The following is a 20,575-nucleotide window of genomic DNA, read 5'->3' as shown; positions in this document are numbered from 1 at the left end:
GATTTTCGAAAGAGATATATTAATAGAAGAGAATACTTAATCGATATCAATGGTATTAATCGAAATAACATTTTGTGGTCTATAGTGTAACCATACTCCCATCCAATGTAATTCCTTCACGGACTATTTAAACCAATTAGTAGCCATTGATATGAAGTAACGTTGTAAATGTGTTTGGTCACACTGGACAGAGGGCTCAGAATGCTGAATGACTGACTGAAGCTAGTAAATTTACAATCAATTGCACATTTTACACTACCAATCATCCAATCTTTCCCTCTCTCTCACCCTTTTTCTGTCTCTATCTCTGCACCAGCATCATCATAAATATTGATGAAACACGGAGGCAAGGACAGACAGTGCGTAAATCTGCCCTTAATGGTCCACATGGGGGTCCCCCGAAAACTATTAACTGCACCAAGCGACGGGTCCTGGTCGACCTCCCATTTCCCGATGACCTCCCCTGCATCCTAATGTCAAAAGGACAGGCACAGACTTGTCGCAGCGTGGAAAATCAAAGCAATTGCGACTGCAAATTTGCGAATGGTGTTCCAGAGGCTTGTGTCGTGTGTTGTGCTGTGTTGCTGCGAGGGCAGTTTGATAGGCAAAATGTCAATGCCCCGTGCACGGCCAGTTGGCGTGTGGCGTGTGGCATGGACTCGTATTTCCGCCCTTGTCCTTACTTGATTATACTTTGTGCCTCAACTTTTACATGCCATGCACATTTTATAGACTTTTACTTTGTATGTTTGTATTGCGAGGTGGTTGGAATTTCCCCGAGTGCTGAAATGTGACGCAAAAAAAAAGGAAGAATGAAAAAGAAAATGCATACAAAATATAAGGGAAATGCTCGTATACTCGGATTCAAACATTTATACGCTCTGTTTACCTCTAATCAGTAGATAAGCATGAGAACACTCTCCCAGTGGGTGCAAAAATTATATTTACTAGCCCACATGCGGTATCCCCTTTCAATGCATACAAAATGTAAATATTTTCCAAAATGCTTACAGCCCTAATGGATTTTAAAGCGTTATTATGTCATCAATGGGATTATTTTCGGTTATTCTTTATTTAATTTCAACATAACCTCAAAATTTAATATATTTTGGCACTCTTTTGGGTAAAGGGTTTTGTGCAATGTATTAAACGAGACTATTACTCAATGAGTGAAGTAAATTTAAACAAGTTAAAGCGTCTAACGCATAATTTATACTTGTTGACTGTGCGATTAACCTAAAAATTTAATTTATTTTGTCAATTTATATTTTAATTACAATGCGATGTGCCACGCTGTAAAAGTGAATTTTTCAAAAAGATATAAAGAAGTTGAATAATACTAAAAGTAAGTTTAAAACGCTCAAAATATAATAGATTTTGGTAGCGTTCGAAATTTTATGTGGTATTTAAGCAGAATTCCTTTCACAAAAAGTATTAAAACTAATTTATTTAATGAATGAGAGTACTTTTAATATTGACTTTGTTTGTTCAAATTAAAAGTTGAACTGTATACTTAACTTTCAGGGTTTTGCAAACACTTTTAAATTAAAAGTTTAGAAATTTTTGCTTCTATGCTTAATTTGTAAATATGAACATAACATTGAGACTTGAGTTAGGTAAATATTTCATTTAATTAAATATTGTACAAAGTATTTCAAGTGATTTTAGTAAGAAGAATAATTTATATTAAAAGAGGTAAGCCTCTTAAAACTAAAGAAAAGTACTTAAGTCGTACCACACTTGAGAGTCACTTGAAGCTGAAAAGCGTTTTAAAATTTACGACTTTTATGGAATTTTATTATTTGTTGTTGTATTAAAAAGAGGCTGGAATTGTTTTATATTTTACTATAAGAGCGCAGTCATTGCTTAAACTTACATCAAACAAAATAAACCCTTTACGCTTAAATGTTTCATTCTATTTTTGTTTGTTTTATGCTGCTTTATGCTGCAGTCATGAGCAATAAGTAGAAACAAAGAGTCGACAGCTGATGGAACGAGGGCAAGTACTGCATTTTCCATGACTGCACTTGACCCAAGCCCCAAAAATATCATGCAAACTGACAGCTGTTGAAAATAGTACGTATACGCGCTGTTGCCATGACTGACAAAAAGTTATTTCTTCAAGTTGGATTACTTGAGGGATTGGCAACTTGTCGACTTTATATCTAGTCATAACCGTGACAATGACCCGTAGTTTGTCATACAGTTTATGATTTTCCCCTCGCCAGACCAATTAATTAAAATTTCACAGTTGCTTAAAAGTTGCATGTGGCAATCGGGGAAATTGACGTGCATCCACTCGTGATGTGACATGCAAGCAACAAGCGAGTGCCACACAAATTATCGGCAAATTATGTGACAGACGCGCGTAACATTTTCCCGGGATTTTCCACAACAACAGACATGACAGCGATGGCGCACAGTGTTGAAAGGAAGAGAGAAAGAGGAAGAGTACATGAACTGCAATGCAAGACAGAGACAGAGAGTGCTAAGCACTTCCGCTGCTTAGTTAAAGCAACTAAACATACACATAACTCCCTTATCAAAAGTAAGTGTAGTCTGAAGGAATATTAAAATAGCTGGCACGCCCACAACGCCTACAACACCCACTAGTCCAGTGGTTGAGCTAATCCCTAGTGCTCTCCACTTGTTGTAGCTGTCGTCATACAACGGCGCCAGGTGAGTTACCTGTCACCCTCCCTCTCCCTACAACTGAGTTCCATTTAAAGCAACTCAGACAGCCGAAGGGGGCAAACACATACTTATAAATGAAACAAGTGGGAAAGGCTATAGTCAAAATCCCGACCATAGGATACCCGTTACTTATTCAATATATATAACAGTACTTTAAAGAAATGACTACCTAATAAAAACTACTGCATACTTTTAGGTGATTGTATTGAAATAATAACTTTATAAATAGCTTTGGTTAGCTATTACTCCCGTTCCACTTGTCCGATATTTCTGCAGTTTAGTGATATTATAGATAATATTATGAGATTTACGTTAATTACCATAAAAACTGTATTATCTTAAAAAATTAGGGTATGGTAGTTTTTCGCGATTTTAATAGAAATAGAAATCTGTGTGCCAAATTTGGTATCTCTATCTTTTATAGTCTCTGAGATCTAGGCGCTCACACAGACGGACAGACGGACAGGCGGACATGGCTATTTCGACTCGGCTGTTGATGCTGATCAAGAATATATATACTTTATGGATGCCTCCTTCTCCCTGTTATATACATTCCAACGAACACAATATAGCCTTTTACTTATTTTTTAAGTAACGGGTATAAAAACGGAAAAAAAATAAGAAACAGAAAGCAACAACTCGTATATGCACATACCTATTCACATAATATACAATGTTCTCTATGCACATATGGCCAGACAGCCGGAGGCAAATGCTTGGATTGCATGCAAGCGAATGCTGAAAGGACCCTGACCCCCCACCCGCAATTGATAGGGGGCCTGTGGGGGATTGGAAGGTGTGTTAGCTCCTTGGGCTAACACTGGCTCAAGCTTTATGAGTTTTGTCGCTCGACTACTCAATATTTGACTAGCTTCAGCGTTGGGCATATCAGCAGCTTGTTAGCAGATTCAACAATGAGCACAGTTCAGTGACGTAGACCAAAGGGGGCCTTCAATTTTAAGTAATCTAAAGATAGTAGCAAATTTTAAGGATTAACTTTGATTTAGCATTGAAAAAATACACTGCAATTTAACTGAAGACTTTTTGTTAGCGACAGAGAAACTCGATAAATGGTGGTAGTATGCTAAAAAATGATTGCAAAAATAATAATTTTACAAAGATATTTTTAATTTTATAAAATCAGTTTTGGCAACCTTATAAAAGTATATTGTACATATACATATTCTTTTTAATTTTTAATAAGAAAAGATATAGAAATTGGGCCTTCTCCCCCGCTGTTTAAATACCACGTTTATCTAGGTATCTGTAAAACTTGGACAATTCGAAATTTTTGTCTTCAAATAAATTCAAAGTTTTTACAGATAGATGTAAGCTGAATTTCCAGCAACAAGATGATAAAATTATTCAAGAGCTGTTGATGTTAAACATTGGTTAGTACTATGTAGAAGTTAATCACTCCCTCCAATCTGTAGAGTGGCCTTTTAATAATTTTTAATTATCAAAGATGGCTTCTTGATGCGTCATACTCTTAACGATTATGGCATTAAAATGAATATCTCAACGACATATAAATATCCGAAAACTATCTGCCAGGATTTTTGTGTTCTTATTTCATTGTTCTTAGTATGCCTACGCCACTGCTGCAATTTCAATTGACGAAGCTTTGAAGCGAACAGTCGAACAAGCGACTGAGCCATAAACTAAGACAGCATAGACATCAACAATTTATTACATTACACACACCCGTACACACACAATCCCACACACACATGTGTGTTAACATTTTCATAGTCTTATTGTATTTGTTGTAAATGTTCTTTGGCTTCTGCAACACTTGAATGTGCAGTGAAGTCGCTTTGCCATGTTGTCAATTGATATTAAACATGATTCTGTGGCTGTTGTGTCCCTAATCTTATGGCTGGGTTCCTGCAAGTCAAATTCTCCACTGAAGAGACAGACTACCATGAAGGCATGTACACAAAGGCTTTGGCAAGGATAATTAATTAATTAAAAGAGATGCAAACAATGTGATATTAAAAGCCTGTAGCATTTGCCAATATTACAATGCTTTTAAACGCATATTATGAATTATTACCGCAAATTGTTATTGCACACAGTCAAGCCATTAAGTATATTGCAATCGATTTTTGAAACCGCAGATAAAAAACTGGGCAATTCAGCGAGAATAGTATTGAATTGTGGGTCAATTGTGAGGGGATGAAACCACGCAAAAAATCTAGGCCAAAAACGAAATCACGATATGGAAAGCCGAGAAAAAAATACCAGAATAATAACAACAACAAAAACCGAGATTCATATTTGTCTTAGGAACTGAATCCCGTCTAGAGACGTCACAGTGGTTTGTAAGGTTGGGTAGCTTGGTGGTTGAGTTGGGTTGGATTGGATTGGGTTGTGTAGCCACATCTCATTTAGTGATTGTTACGCCCGATTTCCTATACATATGTAAGTATTTATTTAGATTTATGCTGGGCTGTGGTGCGACTTCATTAGATGTCATTGACGTCCAAAAAGCTGTCTGTATTCCCCACTTTCTCCTTTCTTTCTCCTTTTTTTTTTGCTGAATAATCAATTTTTAAGGCCGACTTTGCGGCGCCACCGAATTGATTTCTATTAACCGGAGACGGCGCTGAGCTGACAAACAAAAATAATTTAAATTTATTATGCTGCATTATGTTTGAATTTTGTTTTGAATTTGATGCTTAACTGACAGTCGACACTTGATATGAAATTTTAATACCCTGGAAGTTAAAACGATTAACACGTATCCATTGATTTCATGGCAAATCTATGATATGTGTACATATAGATTTAATTGTATTTTTTAAAAACCATTTTCGACTAAATTCAAGGTAACTAGCCTGCTCCAATAAGTATGCTATTATATATTTTATATCAGTGAAGTTGCACGATATGGATGATTTTCAAAAGAGTAAAATCGGTATGCCTATTAACATTTCAGTTCGAAAATTTAAAGCTTTCTTGTATAATAACGAAGTTTTACTAACCAATTTTTTGTTTATAACTAAGCACGACTATGAATAATTAAAATTTTATATATGCAAAGTACTTAAAGCATGTTTACAGTGCTTACCAAAAGCTGTTGTATAAGTATCCAATTAATTAAACGATGCTAGTAAATGAGTTTCAATATCGTGTTTTTCATTTTCATAATTTGTGTAAACTCATGAATAAAATTATAAAATAATTTGAACGCAAAAATGTAATCAGCAAAAGGGATCATTAAATTTTTCTATTTGTCGAGAAACAAGGTCCGAGTTCTTGGAATCTACATACTGTCGTCAGCTGTCCGTAAAATTTGGCTGGCGGATAAATCCAATTTGAATACGAGCAGAAATGTGAGTCTTTTACCCACCAAAAGTTGGCAGAAGCGACTGCCGTCAGACACATCATAGACGGCACCTCCTTATCGTTGCCACACTTTAGAGACAGGAATGTTCCCTTCCCCCACGTGGCAGCGCAGCGTGGCAGGCAACTCATAAATAAGACGAAGGCACAGGGAAACGAAACAGTCAAGTAAGATTGAGACTAAGGTGAACCAGGAAGCAACAAACCAACAAACCGTTCAACACCTCACATGGGGAAGCACAAGTAGCTGATGGAATCAGGGAAGGAGTAAGAAGTACAGGGACTGCGATTTATGTGTGTGTCGTCGAGTGGTACCAGAAGTAAATTAAATTTTTGTATCTTTTGTAATGAAATATTTTATTGAATTTTATTGCTGTAAATTTATGGCACACATGTAAATTGGATTTTGAGTTCGAAAGAATTTCCTGTAAGAGGATGCGACACTTCAGCTTAATTTTATAAGCTATTGTCCTGGAAATTTCAGGAGTTGACTTTCCCACAAGTGGGCATTTGTAGGGGACACTCCTGTTCTATCTTGTAGATTTTTAGGACAATATTCTTGATTTTTGATTGCAATTACTGTGCATTTGACAGGAGCAGCTTTGCCTTATTCAAAACAATTGTTCTTATCTTAAAAGCTTTCTATTCCTGTTACTTATCCACAACCTAAAGCCAATTTCCTAGAATTCTGTGCCCTTAAGATTTAAAAGAAGATATTTTTTTTTGCTTAGGTCAGAATGCTTCCGTTAAATTGATGTCCTGTAAATAAAGGATTTCGATTTTCTGTACTCAACCAGGTAGTTAGATAACTGCCTTTCTCAGTAAAAGTTCTTAAAGTCAATTGCTTTGATATCTGTCATGGGAAATAGACTTTCAGTAGTTGTGTTTAGCCACAAAAATGCAAATAAATGTCAAATGCTTTCAGCATAATGTTGAAAGTTTTACTCCAACAGAGAATAAACTAAAAACTTATGCAATTAAGTACAGTGCAAGTTTTTCAAGTGGAAACGAAAAGCGCCTAGAAGCCCATCAAGCAAAATTGAATGACTCTTGGAAAGTGAGCAAAAAGCGAGAACTTATTTCAACTAAATAAGAAATTATTATATGGACCAAGAAACTCTCACTACAAGTATTCAAGCCCAAGGATTACATTTAAATGTCGACTCTCTAAAGTGGACCTCAACTCAAGTAAACAGTGCGTAAATTCTGGCATTAGTTAGAGTTTAAGTTTAAATTACAATTAAATGAAATACACAGTGAAGCCTTCTAAAACAACGTCCCTTTCAGTACTCAGACTCTGTTATACGATACGTCCGTCAAAGTGAAGTGGGTTGATGTACATATATATGCATAGTTAGGGCAAGGGGGGGCGGAGAACTCACAGAAGCCCTGCGAGACAATGTAAATTGTTGGCTAAACCAATTACTAATCCAAGGATACCTATTTTTTTAGCGCTGTGGGGCATATGCATTTGCATTAAAGTTAAACAAAAAGATAGCAAGTAAAATACCTGTTATATAAACAACAAGTGGGAGATCCCGACCATAGCATACCCACTAATTATTTCAATATATATAACAGTACTTTAAAGAAATTACTACCTATTAAAAACTACTGCATACTTTTAGGTGATTGTATTGAAATAATAACTTTATTAATAACTTTGGCTAGCTATTACTCCCGTTCTACTTGTCCTATCTTGCTGCGGTTAAGTGAAATTATAGATAATATTAATAGATAACGGTTTTTACTATAAAAACTGTATCTTAAAAACTCCGGGTATGTAGGTTTTTTGCGATTTGTGGGGCGGAAAGACCTGCTTGGAGTCTATAGAAAACTGTGTGACAAATTTGGTTACTCTATCTCTTTTAGTCTCTGAGATTCTTTCGTTTGTACAGACGAACAAACGATTTTCGCGATTTGCGGGGCGGATGGGGGCGATACATGAAATAAAGGTTATATGATATTAGCAGTCGATCTATATTATAAATTGTTGATCAATGTAAGACATAATTTAAGCCTGGATTTACAGAGTAACTTGATTAATTTTAAGCATATAAAACAATCACAATTATAGTCATTTATACAGTCTGCGTATATTTGCAATTAGGACACAACCGATAAAAAAAAATTATAATAAAGAATATTTCAGCTAAGCGACTTTTTGGCTTAGAAACAGCAGACCTTACCCTGTAGCAATGTTTGTAGGGTATGCAATGTTAATAATTGCATACAATACACAGGCGGAACATGAAACAAGAAGTACTGTACCTTATATGCCTTTGGCAAAACGATAATACTCACACAGCAAACGCAGTAGATTAACTATAATCTTTTGTGTCAGTCTCATGTTCTTTATTCCTTCACATTTCATCGGGAGACAGCTGCTAAGCTAAAATATCCATAGAATTTGTACTTACTACAGACTTTAACAACTTAAACAATCTGTTGGCTTTGTTTGGACGCGGTAAAAACTATTTGCAAATTAAATTAAAGAAAAGCAAACGAAAACTTTTACATTCTGTGTTATGCAAACTTTGCATGATGACAAGCGAAGGTTAAACTTTAAATACATTTTCTACCAGTGGGGTAAAATATTACATTTTTTTTAACCAGCTCCCCCTAGAATATCGCCTTCATGTGTCCCTTGCGCGTTTAGCAACCTGAGTAAGGAATTTTCTGCACTTTTTAACAGTTTTTCATTTGGAAAACCACTAAAAAGTTATGTCTGCGTCTTTTTTAAATACTTTTACAGTTCGTTGGGATTTCATCACCCATCAAAAAGAATGTTGTAACATTTTATGAGTGTTAAACGTAAAATATGCGTAATTTTCACATTTTACATGCATTTCTTGTTAGCAACGTTTTAAATATGAACACATTTCACTTAGTGCTATGTTTTTATCCCACTCCCTTTATTTCTTTCCTGTCTATCGCATGTCAGTAATTCATTATTTTACTACCTTACGATGTGTGTGCAGTTTGTGGCTTTCCTCGCCAGTTTCTGTCCATTTTTGGCCAACCCCAACTAAGGTCAGCTGTGCAGTTTCAGTCAAGGAAAGCAACAAACCAACAGACAAAAATTGTGTTTTTCTTTCTTCAACAAATTATTTGCTTTTTCTCTTTGTTCGTCCTGCCGATTCGACAGTCTGGCCTCCTGTTCAGGTCTGTAATATGCTATATCATGTAGGTATTAATTATCTTCAGATATTGTGCACCAATTTATGTTATTAAAGGGGGTTAGACACTTTCATTACAGACTATTAAATCTAAGCGGATTTTTAAGGTAAAAGTATAAATCGAAACTAATTTATACTGTTCGAGTTTAACATTATACAGCTAGTTAAGCAACCTTTTGACAAAATATAAAGTTTACACATTTTTTTTTTCAAAAATTAAAAATATTTTAAAGTATTTTAATTTTATTTATTTTTTTAATTTTTAAAAATAAAAAAAACAATATATGTGCATTTCCTGACATAATGTAAAAAGGTTTATCACACCTTTCAGCGATTTACTTAAACAGAGCTTTATTTTGAAACATTTTCAATTGATTATCCCATACCTGTTCCTCAGTTAAAAAACACCCCAAATTGCATGTGATTTTAAAGACACCACCAATAAACAACAAAAACAGCAATAGAATTAGACACCTTTCTCTCTTTCTCACACACTCTTTCAGGCATACTTGGCATACCGTTAATAGAGATCGCTTACCTTTCTTAAAAGCTGCATTCTTAGTTCCAGCCAATAGTTAGTGGATTACACAAAAAGTCAGTAGAAAGCTAAAGTGCCATTTGGAGAAGACACTTGTGACTGTAATAATACATATTGTTAGAATGCTTACAGACAGAAAAAGACGTCATGGCAATCAGAAGGACCATTGTTTGCATTTACCATTTTCACAATGATTTCAAAACACACGATTTTCACCAATTTCACAAAATTTCAAGTGGCATTTGAGACAACAATTCAGAGGACACTACAACGAGTTGCACAGATAAACAATATTTCCCGGCTTTTTCTGTTAGGTGACTCACAAAGACCGACGGATACGTTAGTAACAACACGTTGTACGGCCGAACGTATGTTTGTTTCGATGTGTAAACCCGAAAACGTTGCGGCTTGAAATGGACTTTCACCCACGTTCGGCGGGTGACGCGTGCAAACTGAAAGGCACGCGACTCGAATCTTGCAAGCGAAGCACAAACAAACGACGAGCGCAAACACGAGTTCGTCTATCCGAGGATTCCCTTCAGAATGTCCTCTGTAAGTGCCGACTGCGGCCGGCCAACGTTGAAGTGACAGCAACACAGAGAGAGGGGAGAGAGCGAGCAAGAGCGAGATAGAGAGAGAGCAAGAAACAGAAGGTGGTTGTTTAACCAGCCACGGAGGTGGCAGGACATTACACCCCAGCGGGGTGGTTTGGGTGGTTGGACTTACTTTGCACGCTATGTAGTATAACGAGTATTGCGACGGCGTCTGTTTTGAGTTTTAATTCAGAAATCAAGAGCAGGGAGGGTGGGTGGCGGGTGGCAGAACGTTAGCATAAACTAAAGTTGCTCGATACTCGTGTCACCAATACAAATTCATATCGTGTCACGATATAATAAATACATATTGATGGAAAACAAACATTTTGTAAGGCTTGCTAATAATATATTAATTATATAATAAATTTTATAAAATTTGCCTTTCAATATTTTCAAAATGCAAATTACGGTTGCGCGCAGTGGAAACATTTGCATTACTGGCTTGCGATACTGTTAACAAATATCGATTAAGCATCGTTGAAAATGACAATCATCGATACGAAAATACCTTCAACACAACTTTGTTTACAAATCGTTTGTTTTTTTCATTTATTGGCGTTTTCAAATTGAATTAAACTATGTCTATTTACACACGAAACAGGTCAGAAGCAGACAATGTATTACATTACATAAATAATAGAAATATTATAGGAATTTTATAAAATTAACAAAACTCTTATAAATGTGGCTAGAGATTTGCAAGTTTTCTCGGGAATTGTTGAAATAAATACAAAATCCAATTCTAATCTCAGATTTGTTATAAACAACTAGCAATACCTTATCAATTGTTTCATATCTGTAAGCGAATCAAGTCCACAATTTATAATCTAAATTATTTCGTATTACTTACTTCAATTTCAAGTAATACAGTTAATTTACGAGCGACAAGTTCGTAAATGGTTTTGTTTGCCAATTCTCTCTTTGACTTAGGTAAAAAAAAGAGAATTTTTGGCTAAAAAGAGAGAAATGCGACATTAATTAACATATTTGATAAGTCGCTTAAGGTGTGGGAGGAAACCGAAAGAGATCGAGCGAGAGAGAAAGAGGCGCGCTAGTGTCATAAAGTCGCTATACTGATAACTGAAACCCATTGAAAAGCGAAAGAAAATATTGCCAAAATTGATAAGCCCTATCGTAGTATAATAAAGTTATTCATACTCATATGCACAAAGCAAGTGTTTCCGATTTCTGACCATTAGTCGAGTTTCAGCTCTCTAGAGTGAGGTATATCCTACGTTAATTCCTCAAAAGTCGATCATTATTTTTAAATATAATCTACGAGTAATAAAAAATCAAAGAAATTTGGTGTAAAAAAAGCTGACTAATGACCATAAGGCCGTAAATTAACAAGAGTGCAAAGGGAATTAATACTAACTACTAAAGAAAGAAGAAAAACATAAATGAAAAGAAACATATTGTTGATAAGGTCGAAAATTCGAACCAATTCGCTTAATTCAACTTCTATTTCGCAAGCGATAATAATTTAAAAAGAACAATAAAATGTATATGCTTTTTAAAATAACTATAATTATATTGATTTTACATGAATCACCTTCGATAAATTTGAGCGCACCGAGAGGTATAATTATTGTTAACGGTGAAACTAAGAACTTACCAGAAAATAACTTGGATGCAGCTCCTGATGAATCCATAGAATCTCTAGAAGTTATTGAGAGACGTCGCAAACAAGGTTCCCATTTGCGAGAAAGCTTAACTGCGGCCTTTTCGAGTATTTCGCAGGACAATGGTGATGAAAAGGATAGCACTGATACCTTAGGGGACACAGATCTTAAATCGCTATTCGTTAAATACGATACTGACGATGGAAATACATGTCTTTTGGATACTATAAAACAGGATATCTTATGGTGGACATTTCCCAATGGAACACTTAAAGCTGCAAGTGCCAGATACTGTAAGTTCTTCTATTACCAATAATCAAATTTTCAGCATTTTTTCAGTATTTATAGAGACACCTCTGGCTCGGCATTAATTAACTTTTTTAATAAAATCGTTTATTGCTCTATTTTGTTTTGAACGTTTAACGTAACATATTATATGCAATGACTTTTATCAGAATGCATCATCATATATATAGTTTCTTCTTATGAAAATATATTCTTGGCTTTTCTCGCATCTGAGCTTGAATTGATAGGATTTCTTTGCATCCGAAACTCTAGAAACATATGTTTTGAGACAATAAATCCGCTTTCCTGATTTCACAGTTGGTACAATATTCCAGCATTGCAAAAAGAAGTGGCTTATATCGCGGTCAAACATGTGTTTTGAATAATCGTTTGATAGCAATTACTTAGAGATAGATACTGATCGATCCCATTGACGGTTAATTATTTTTATATAGTGGAATGTATCGATGTATGCGGAATATCGATGAAAACCAATGACGATATATAATAGTGATGTTAAATAAAACTGAACATCGGCTTAAAGAAAATTTCAAGCATCGTCAATGAAACATCGAATTGTTGTTTTTTTATATGAATTTTTAAATATTTCAAAATATAAAAGTGGAATTTGGTTTAAGTTCTTGGATATTTGTATGGATATTATTTTTATGAAATTTTTAGGAGCTTTACAATTTTAAATTTTATATATCTCATTTGAAATACCAAATGCATTGATTACATTTTTATTGAATTTCATAAAATTGTGCAGCGGCAAATAGATATTTGGATCTTTCGTATGGAAATATATCTGACGATCTGGATTTGCTGCACAAAACGAAGACGGCTGGCAGATATATCTTCCAAAGAGTACAAGCCTTCTCGGCTGCCTACAATAGGCTAAACTCAGCACCTTACTTGACTCTAAGCTCAATGAAGGGATCACTCAAGTTTTTATCATTGCAAGGAAATCAGTTTGCGGCTATTTCAGCAGATGCCGAGGGTAAGTACATATGTATATACATAAGCTTGTCGGATTTCTACAGATTACACAGAACGTAGATGTAGGACACATTCAGACTGATTTACAGGCTCTTTGCGCAATTTCAGCTATTGAGCGGTTCTTCCAAGACACTAAACCGACCAATGTTACACAAAATAATTGCGATGAATTACTCGCAAATAATACAAAAAACATTGATCTATATGATCGGGATTGTTTTTTAAACCAAGAAAACACGCAAAAACAAACAAACACATCAAACACACACGATTTCATCTATGAGGATTATATACGAAAACTTCAGATAATGCACAAGATATTTGGTACATCAAGTAAGACACAATACAATTACACTTTGGTTATGGGTATTTCCAGGAACGGCTTTTAAGTTAAAAAAAAGTAACTAAAACTTAAAAAAAAAAATTTTGACATTCTTTATTTTTTGAAAGGTTAATGTGATATCTCTGGAAGATAATTACATTAAAAAACGAGTTTTTGGCAATTTGAAATTTTGTCGTTGAACTTTTCCTGGAAATGCTCTTATGTTAATTATGTTTATTTTGAAAAACCCAAAAAAATTTATTTTTGTTTAATTTTATTTAGAGGAGAGCATTGCTTGGGCTAGCTTTCCCAAATTGCCGTATCTCTTGGAGCTTGATATCAGTAACTGCAGCATCGAGTATGTGAACAGACGGGCATTTCGAAATGTGACAAACCTTCGGAAACTTTTTATATCGAACAACAAGATAATGACCTTAGAGGCTGATACCTTTTACTATCTTCAGGGAGTGCAATATTTGGATCTATCGTTTACAAACGTTTTGAATTATAACTACCAATTCTCGATGCCCACAATAGAAGTGATATTGAATCTAGTTTACGGTCTAAAGATCTATCAAACCGCCTTCAAACTATTGCCAGAACTTATATATCTAGATCTATCGCACTCAAAAATTACACGCAATAGTGCGGTTGCGTTCACACATCTGGGAAATAAACTAAAGTATCTCAGTTTATGTTATACCTCGTTCCCGATGATGAGCAACGGCCTTTTCAAGAACACAGTCCTCGAAGGGCTCGATTTATCTGGCAATTCATTTGTATCGTACAACATTGTAGATGATGCCTTCGATGGGATTGGAGACACACTGAAGTGTCTTTACTTTGAGCACTCTAATCTAAGGGATTTAAGTTGGTCAAAACCCCTGAAAAATCTTCAAGTGCTTGGCCTGGCTGGTAACAATATAAACGCCTTGTCTGGCGATATATTCCACTCGTTGGCCAGCTTGAAGGTACTTGATCTCAGCTCAAATCACATTGGCAATTGGTATAAGAGTGTGTTTCGCAACAATTCGGCATTGCGGGTTCTCAACTTGCGCAGCAACAACATCAACATGCTCACCACAGAGATGTTAAAGGATTTCGAAACACTCGAGTATCTCAGTCTCGGAGATAACAATTTCTTGTGCAACTGTATTCTACGGGAGGTCGTCGAAGTGGCTGCAAATAATAATAAGGAAGCCAATTGCTCCTACGAGGTTCTACAGCACCTTGCGGCAGAGTTACTCTTCTCAAATGACAGTAATTGGACTCAATTAAGTAATATCTTTAGCCAGCACATTGAGCAAAGTTTTTGGAAGAGTCGCTTTATTCCAAGGCTCATTGAAAGCTATAAAAACATCAAGGACTTCAAGCACCTGAATAAGATAAGAAAACTTCGCTTTCTAACCGAAGACTTCCGGACTACAGTCTGCCCTCCCCCAGCAAAAAAGACATTGAATGATACAACTCTGAAATTTCAGTTATTGGATTATGATGCTAAAAATTATTGGTGCTTCAATGAGACGGAACAACTGCAGGTGGATCAGTTGAACTGTCAGGTTCGCATTTGGACAGATGTGGAATCGCAAATCCATAACACCATTAAGATAGTAACTGCCGTTGTTGGCAGCATTCTCGGTGCATGCATTTTGGGATTTATCATCTATCTGAAGCGTTGGCACATCCATTATTATTATGCATCGCTTAAGTCTGCGGCACTTTTATCGAGAGCTTCAAAGGAGTCTCTCGATAAGTTCCATCATCTTAACGAACAGGATCACAATTTAATCTATGACATCTTCATAAGCTATTGTCAAAATGATAGGAAATGGGTATTGGAAGAACTGCTGCCTAATGTGGAAAAATCTGGAGATATATCAATTTGCCTTCACGAACGGGATTTTCAGGTTTGCTTTAATATACTCTCTTAAAAAACTTAACATTATAATATAATTTATGTTTTTTTTTACACAGATTGGCGTAACCATATTGGATAATATTATCTCATGCATGGATCGTTCACGCTCTCTAATGTTATTAATATCATCAAAGTTTCTGCTCAGCCATTGGTGTCAATTTGAAATGTATTTGGCCCAACATCGGTAAGTTCCTTACGTTATATGTATATTCTTATTCACACATAACTTAATGATTTTTCTGGTTATCTGCACAGCATCTTTGAAGTCAGCAAGGAGCACTTGATACTTGTTTTCCTGGAGGATATTCCACGAAGAAAAAGGCCAAAAACATTGCAGTATTTAATGGATATAAAAACCTATATTAAGTGGCCAAGTAAAGGTAGTAAACAGCCCACGATGGAGGAACGCAAATTGTTCTGGAAGCGCTTAAGGAAGTCTCTGGAGTTTATTGGCATTGGTACAAAAGATTCCAAGGCCTAAAAATACAGAAGAGGCATCAAAGTTTATCCCAAACGTATTTAACTATTCTAGTCAGCTTATTAAGTACCTGATTTATATAATATACATACACAAATAAAACAATTTTAATTTAATTTACATATATTAAGCATACACAGTTTATTCGACCCGATATTTGTACATTTTAAGAAAATCACTTTTAATCTGATGATAACGTAAACCAAATTTAAATGCAGATTCGGTTATTCGTGTCAGAGCTTAAGCAATCCAATTTACTGGTAAAAAAAAAACCGACTGCGACAGTATGTGTTAATTATTTCAATTTTTGCAATGTATATTTTAATATTTAAATGTGCGTGACAGTTGTTTCGATATATTTTTGGCGCCATAGCAAAAATCGATCGATATATCGTTGATCGGCGCCAAGGTTTCGATACTTCTTATCGATATGTGCTACAGCTGTTGCAGCATATATTTTTGGCGCCAATATTGCAAGCAGCACAACAAAAAGAATTCGATTAAATAGAATTTGACTAGTCAACATGGATTTTAATTTAAAGAAACGGGCACGACACGATATTAAAGTGGAAGTTGTTAGCCTTGAAACAAAGTATCCACATAATGTAATGCTTTATCACTTTCCACCAACGGAGGACGTGCACATCGATGAATTCGAAGATCTCGCACTGGAGCGGCTGCGTTTGCTGCGTGTTTTCGATCGGGCCACAACAAAGGGACTGCGCTTACTCTCTGATGACTGGAAGGAATATGTGAATTCTGAAATGACTCGGGATGGACTGCGGGGATATTTGCGCATGTGCACCAATGGCAACAACAAACAGGAGTCTGATCTTCAAATGCGTCGTCGGGATTATCTGTCGCACTTCATATTGCGTTTAGCCTATTGTCGGTCAGAGGATTTGTTGCGATGGTTTGTGGCACGTGAAATGGAGTTTTTCAAGTACAAATTTGCGGCACTGACCACAAGTGAAATTAAGCAATTTCTCGAGGAGAACAGTTTTCACATCCTGCCGCTGTCCGAAGAACAGAAAGACGAGGTCAAGGATGGTCTCTATGAGAGCACTGTGGGCCAGAGTGTGGCCAAGATCGAACTGCTGGAGTTCTACAAAGTGCCCTTCACACAAGTCTTGGATTTAGTGAGAACCCGACGCTGCTATCTAAAAGCGGGCTTTGCTTATGTAAATACCCACGACCTGGTGTCGATTGTGGGTGCCAGACAAATGGATGAAATTGAGCGTGGCATGCAGGCAGCCAAGTCCTTTATCAATGACGTGGAGGCTGACGAGCGCATCTCCCGTATGCTGAAGTCCTTGCACAACTCGTACACGGGCAAAGACTACACCGTATGCAAGGATGCTTCGGTGCCGATTGAGTCACTGGACCAGCTCTCCAAAACATCTATGCCGCTGTGCATGCGCATGTGTCACGATCATATACGCAGCCAACACCACATTAAACACGGCGGACGCATGCAGTATGGTCTTTTCTTGAAAGGTATTGGCGTTAGCCTCGAGGATTCACTTCGCTTCTGGCGCGAGGAGTTCACCAAGAAAATGGACGTGGATAAGTTTGCACGCAGCTACGAGTACAACATTAACCACAACTACGGCAAGAAGGGTTCAATGGTTAACTACACGCCCTATTCCTGCTTAAAGATCATTAAGGAGATGGCCGCCCCTGGCGACTGTCACGGCTGCCCATACAAAACACTGGACCCACCAGCGGTTAAAGCAAAGCTATCCTCCTATGGCCTATCACCCAGTGCCATTGAGGAGGTGCTGTTTTTCGTCTCGCGAGGACACTATCAATTCGCCTGTGGCAAATACTTTATGCTCACGCACAACTCGACGGTAGAGCCAACAATTAATCATCCTAACCATTACTTCGAGGAGAGCCAGATCCTTATGGGAAACAGACAGAAATCCAACCGCACTCCGGGACCTGTACAACAACATAACAAACTCCGAGCATCAATCAGAGGTGCCGCCAACAGGTCCATGCTAACGGGCGACGACGATGATGAACTATGGAAAATTGCCGAATCACAGGAGAAGGCATATATGAGCCAAAAAGGCATTGCCGAGGCCTTTGATGATGATCTAGATCTAACCGAAATTATTGATTAACTAGGTATAATAATGTATACATAGGGTAAAGAATAAAAAAAATATTATTAAGCTATATGAATAGCAGGGATCGCGAATAAACGTTACGAGTTTAAAAAATTGAAACCCTATATAAAATCTGGGTAAATGGAAAAATTCAGGATATACTATTCTCAGATGAGCTAACCTTTAAACTGAATTAACTTTTGTTTTTAATCTTTATTAAAAATTTATAAAATAACACAGGGGAGCAAAATTTTAATCTCTTTTTGTTCCACGGAATTTTATGCCTGTTTACTAATTCGAGGTCTACTACCTACCTAAATTATACTAACTACATATTTATTAAAATAATATTCTGAACGGTACCATAAATATAGTATTAATTAAATGTACCTGAATTTTCTAACACTTATTTTTGGCACAGCCGAAATGTTTTGGAAGTAAATCGCTGTAAGCCTTGCCAAAAGGACTCCGGCCATTGACATCAACATAGTGAATTCCGCTCGCTTTTCGATTAATTATATAGCCCATTGTCGAGGTCATATTGGACGAACACTTGCGCCATTTTAGATCCGACCAAGTGCTGCACTTGATGCCCAAAAAGCTCCTCTGATGCTCCGGATAGACGCTCTCGGCAAAGTATTCGACTGCACGGGTGTGGGAACAGCCAATGGTCAGACAACCGGGCTTAATGGGATGTGCACCTCCAGGATAAAAATCAATATCTCCCATTGGCTCACGTTTGGAGAGTATGCCAATATTTGTGTGTATGATGTCCACAATACTCGCATCACCTTGCTTTAGGCCAGGCAGCGTCTTTGAATAACGAAAACAAGGCTTAGCGGGATCGAGACCTGTGATGCGGGACACCAGATACCCTGCGAGTTTCTTGAATGTTCGTCCTGCAGTGCCCATGATATGTGCACCCAACGAATGTCCTAGAAGTACATAAAATAATATAAGAACTTTGGCAAACAATACGAATATTATGGGAAATAATTGCAAAGGCTAAAATTAAGACCAGTGGAAATTAAAAATTTAAAAGTATTTGCACAATGAAATAAAAATGTAAGTAACTATAGAAAATTTAAAATACAGTCAAAATAAAAAAAAAAAACCAAAGCTAAATTTTCCTAATTTTAATAAACAAGTGTTTTTTTCTTTATTATTGTACTCTAAATACTTTGAATATTTTATTTTCTTTTTTTTTCTAAACCTCATGACTTGCCGTTATAATCAACTGAAAACTCACCGATTAAATGAATGTCCATCCAAGGCATCGCTTTTATCAAATGATGCAAGCCGACGGCCAGATGCTCTCCAATGAGATCCGTGTTCAATGCCGACCACTTGTATAGGGTATCTACATAATGGGCAGTGTCTATAATCTGAAATGGTGCTTGTAAATATGCAGTTCATTTTTGGGAGACTTTACTGTATACCACAAAGCTGACACCAGGTCGACACATAAAGGCCTTCGATATCATTGCTATAGTTCCCGATTCGTTGACGGTATTTGTCCAGCCTGTCGCTAGAATAACCAGTTTTCGATTCTTTCTAAATTTTGGGTGCATCCAAAGTTTTTCGGCTTCCATCAATGGAACACTGTAGTTGAGGCACGGCGTCATGTACTGGAAGTGCATCTTGGATATATCAGGAGTAATTTGCGGGGGAACACTGCCCATAACCAAGGTAGAGGAACCTGTAATATAGGTAGAGACACAAATTTCGAATATTTTTGTAAAAGTTACAAAAGCAGAAACAAATTCTAAAAACAAAATAAAATTTAAAGAGCCCAAAGTATGAACGGAAGAAAGGGAAACATATATTTGGAAATTAAAAAAATATATATTAAGAGTACAAATACATAACATTCCTACGAAAACATTATACTAGAAGAGGAAAGTTTAAAAATAACTCTTTGATTTCAGATAAATCTAAATAAATGGTTCGACAAATGTTATGTTTATTTGTTTTCTTTTCAAGACTTTTTCTAAAACTTAGCCGGTATATTCAAAGTTGTGGAATCTCCCGTTATTTATAAAATATATTTGATTTTTTATGCTTTCTTAATTTTTCTCCGACAATTTTTCTTATAATAGCATTCGACGATGTCACAGAAATACTTTTTATTTACCAATTTTTATTTCCTAATCTTAGTACGTTTTTTCGAAATTCGTATAGTTAATCATAAATTAAACTCACATTTAATACTTACACAAGGTGTCTATAGCTGTTGCGGCCAATTCAAGTGGCAATGCGGTGAAAATATTCATTTTCATTGTTAAAATATCCGTTAAAGCATAGGGAATACCTTGCCACCAGCTCGTCGTAGCGTTGTTAGCTTCTAATGATTCCACTAAGCTGACAAGAAAGACGATAAGAGCTCTTAGATAAACAAATGTTATGCGCATATTAATAATTTGACGTATAACTTGCTGTTCCGTAGTCGGAGTTGAACTGTTTCCGGAGTATCAATCCCATT

At 36.2% G+C, this 20,575-nt stretch overlaps 3 protein-coding genes across 4 annotated transcripts; 2 read left to right on the top strand and 1 right to left on the bottom strand.

Moving 5' to 3' along the window:
* Positions 1-11,210: 11,210 nt before the first annotated feature.
* On the top strand, positions 11,211-16,099 carry LOC117787581 (toll-like receptor 13). 2 transcript variants are annotated; one of them, XM_034626138.1, is made up of 6 exons: positions 11,211-12,270; positions 13,032-13,262; positions 13,370-13,594; positions 13,866-15,490; positions 15,558-15,685; positions 15,757-16,099. In XM_034626138.1, exons 1-6 carry the CDS (start codon positions 11,856-11,858, stop codon positions 15,980-15,982), a joined length of 2,850 nt encoding a protein of 949 aa, XP_034482029.1. In that variant the 5' UTR covers positions 11,211-11,855; the 3' UTR covers positions 15,983-16,099. The 2 variants fall into 2 exon arrangements, with proteins under 2 accessions (XP_034482029.1, XP_034482028.1); XM_034626137.1 differs by lacking the exon at positions 11,211-12,270 and having other exon boundaries at positions 13,020-13,262; positions 13,351-13,594.
* A 342-nt stretch (positions 16,100-16,441) lies between these two features.
* LOC117787885 (DNA primase large subunit) lies at positions 16,442-18,455 on the top strand. Its single transcript, XM_034626511.1, has one exon. It carries the CDS (start codon positions 16,504-16,506, stop codon positions 18,106-18,108), a length of 1,605 nt encoding a protein of 534 aa, XP_034482402.1. The 5' UTR covers positions 16,442-16,503; the 3' UTR covers positions 18,109-18,455.
* On the bottom strand, positions 18,361-20,381 carry LOC117787886 (vitellogenin-1). The gene is made up of 4 exons (XM_034626512.1): positions 20,309-20,381; positions 19,533-19,792; positions 19,343-19,478; positions 18,361-19,028 (listed from the first exon to the last, which is right to left on the bottom strand). Exons 1-4 carry the CDS (start codon positions 20,370-20,372, stop codon positions 18,493-18,495), a joined length of 996 nt encoding a protein of 331 aa, XP_034482403.1. The 5' UTR covers positions 20,373-20,381; the 3' UTR covers positions 18,361-18,492.
* Positions 20,382-20,575: the final 194 nt, after the last annotated feature.

Source organism: Drosophila innubila, assembly GCF_004354385.1.
Source record: "Drosophila innubila isolate TH190305 chromosome 3L unlocalized genomic scaffold, UK_Dinn_1.0 0_D_3L, whole genome shotgun sequence".
NCBI classification, from domain to species: Eukaryota; Metazoa; Arthropoda; class Insecta; order Diptera; family Drosophilidae; genus Drosophila; species Drosophila innubila.
The sequence above is the reverse complement of the archived record's forward strand: the minus strand, read 5'-3'. Positions and strand labels throughout refer to the sequence as shown.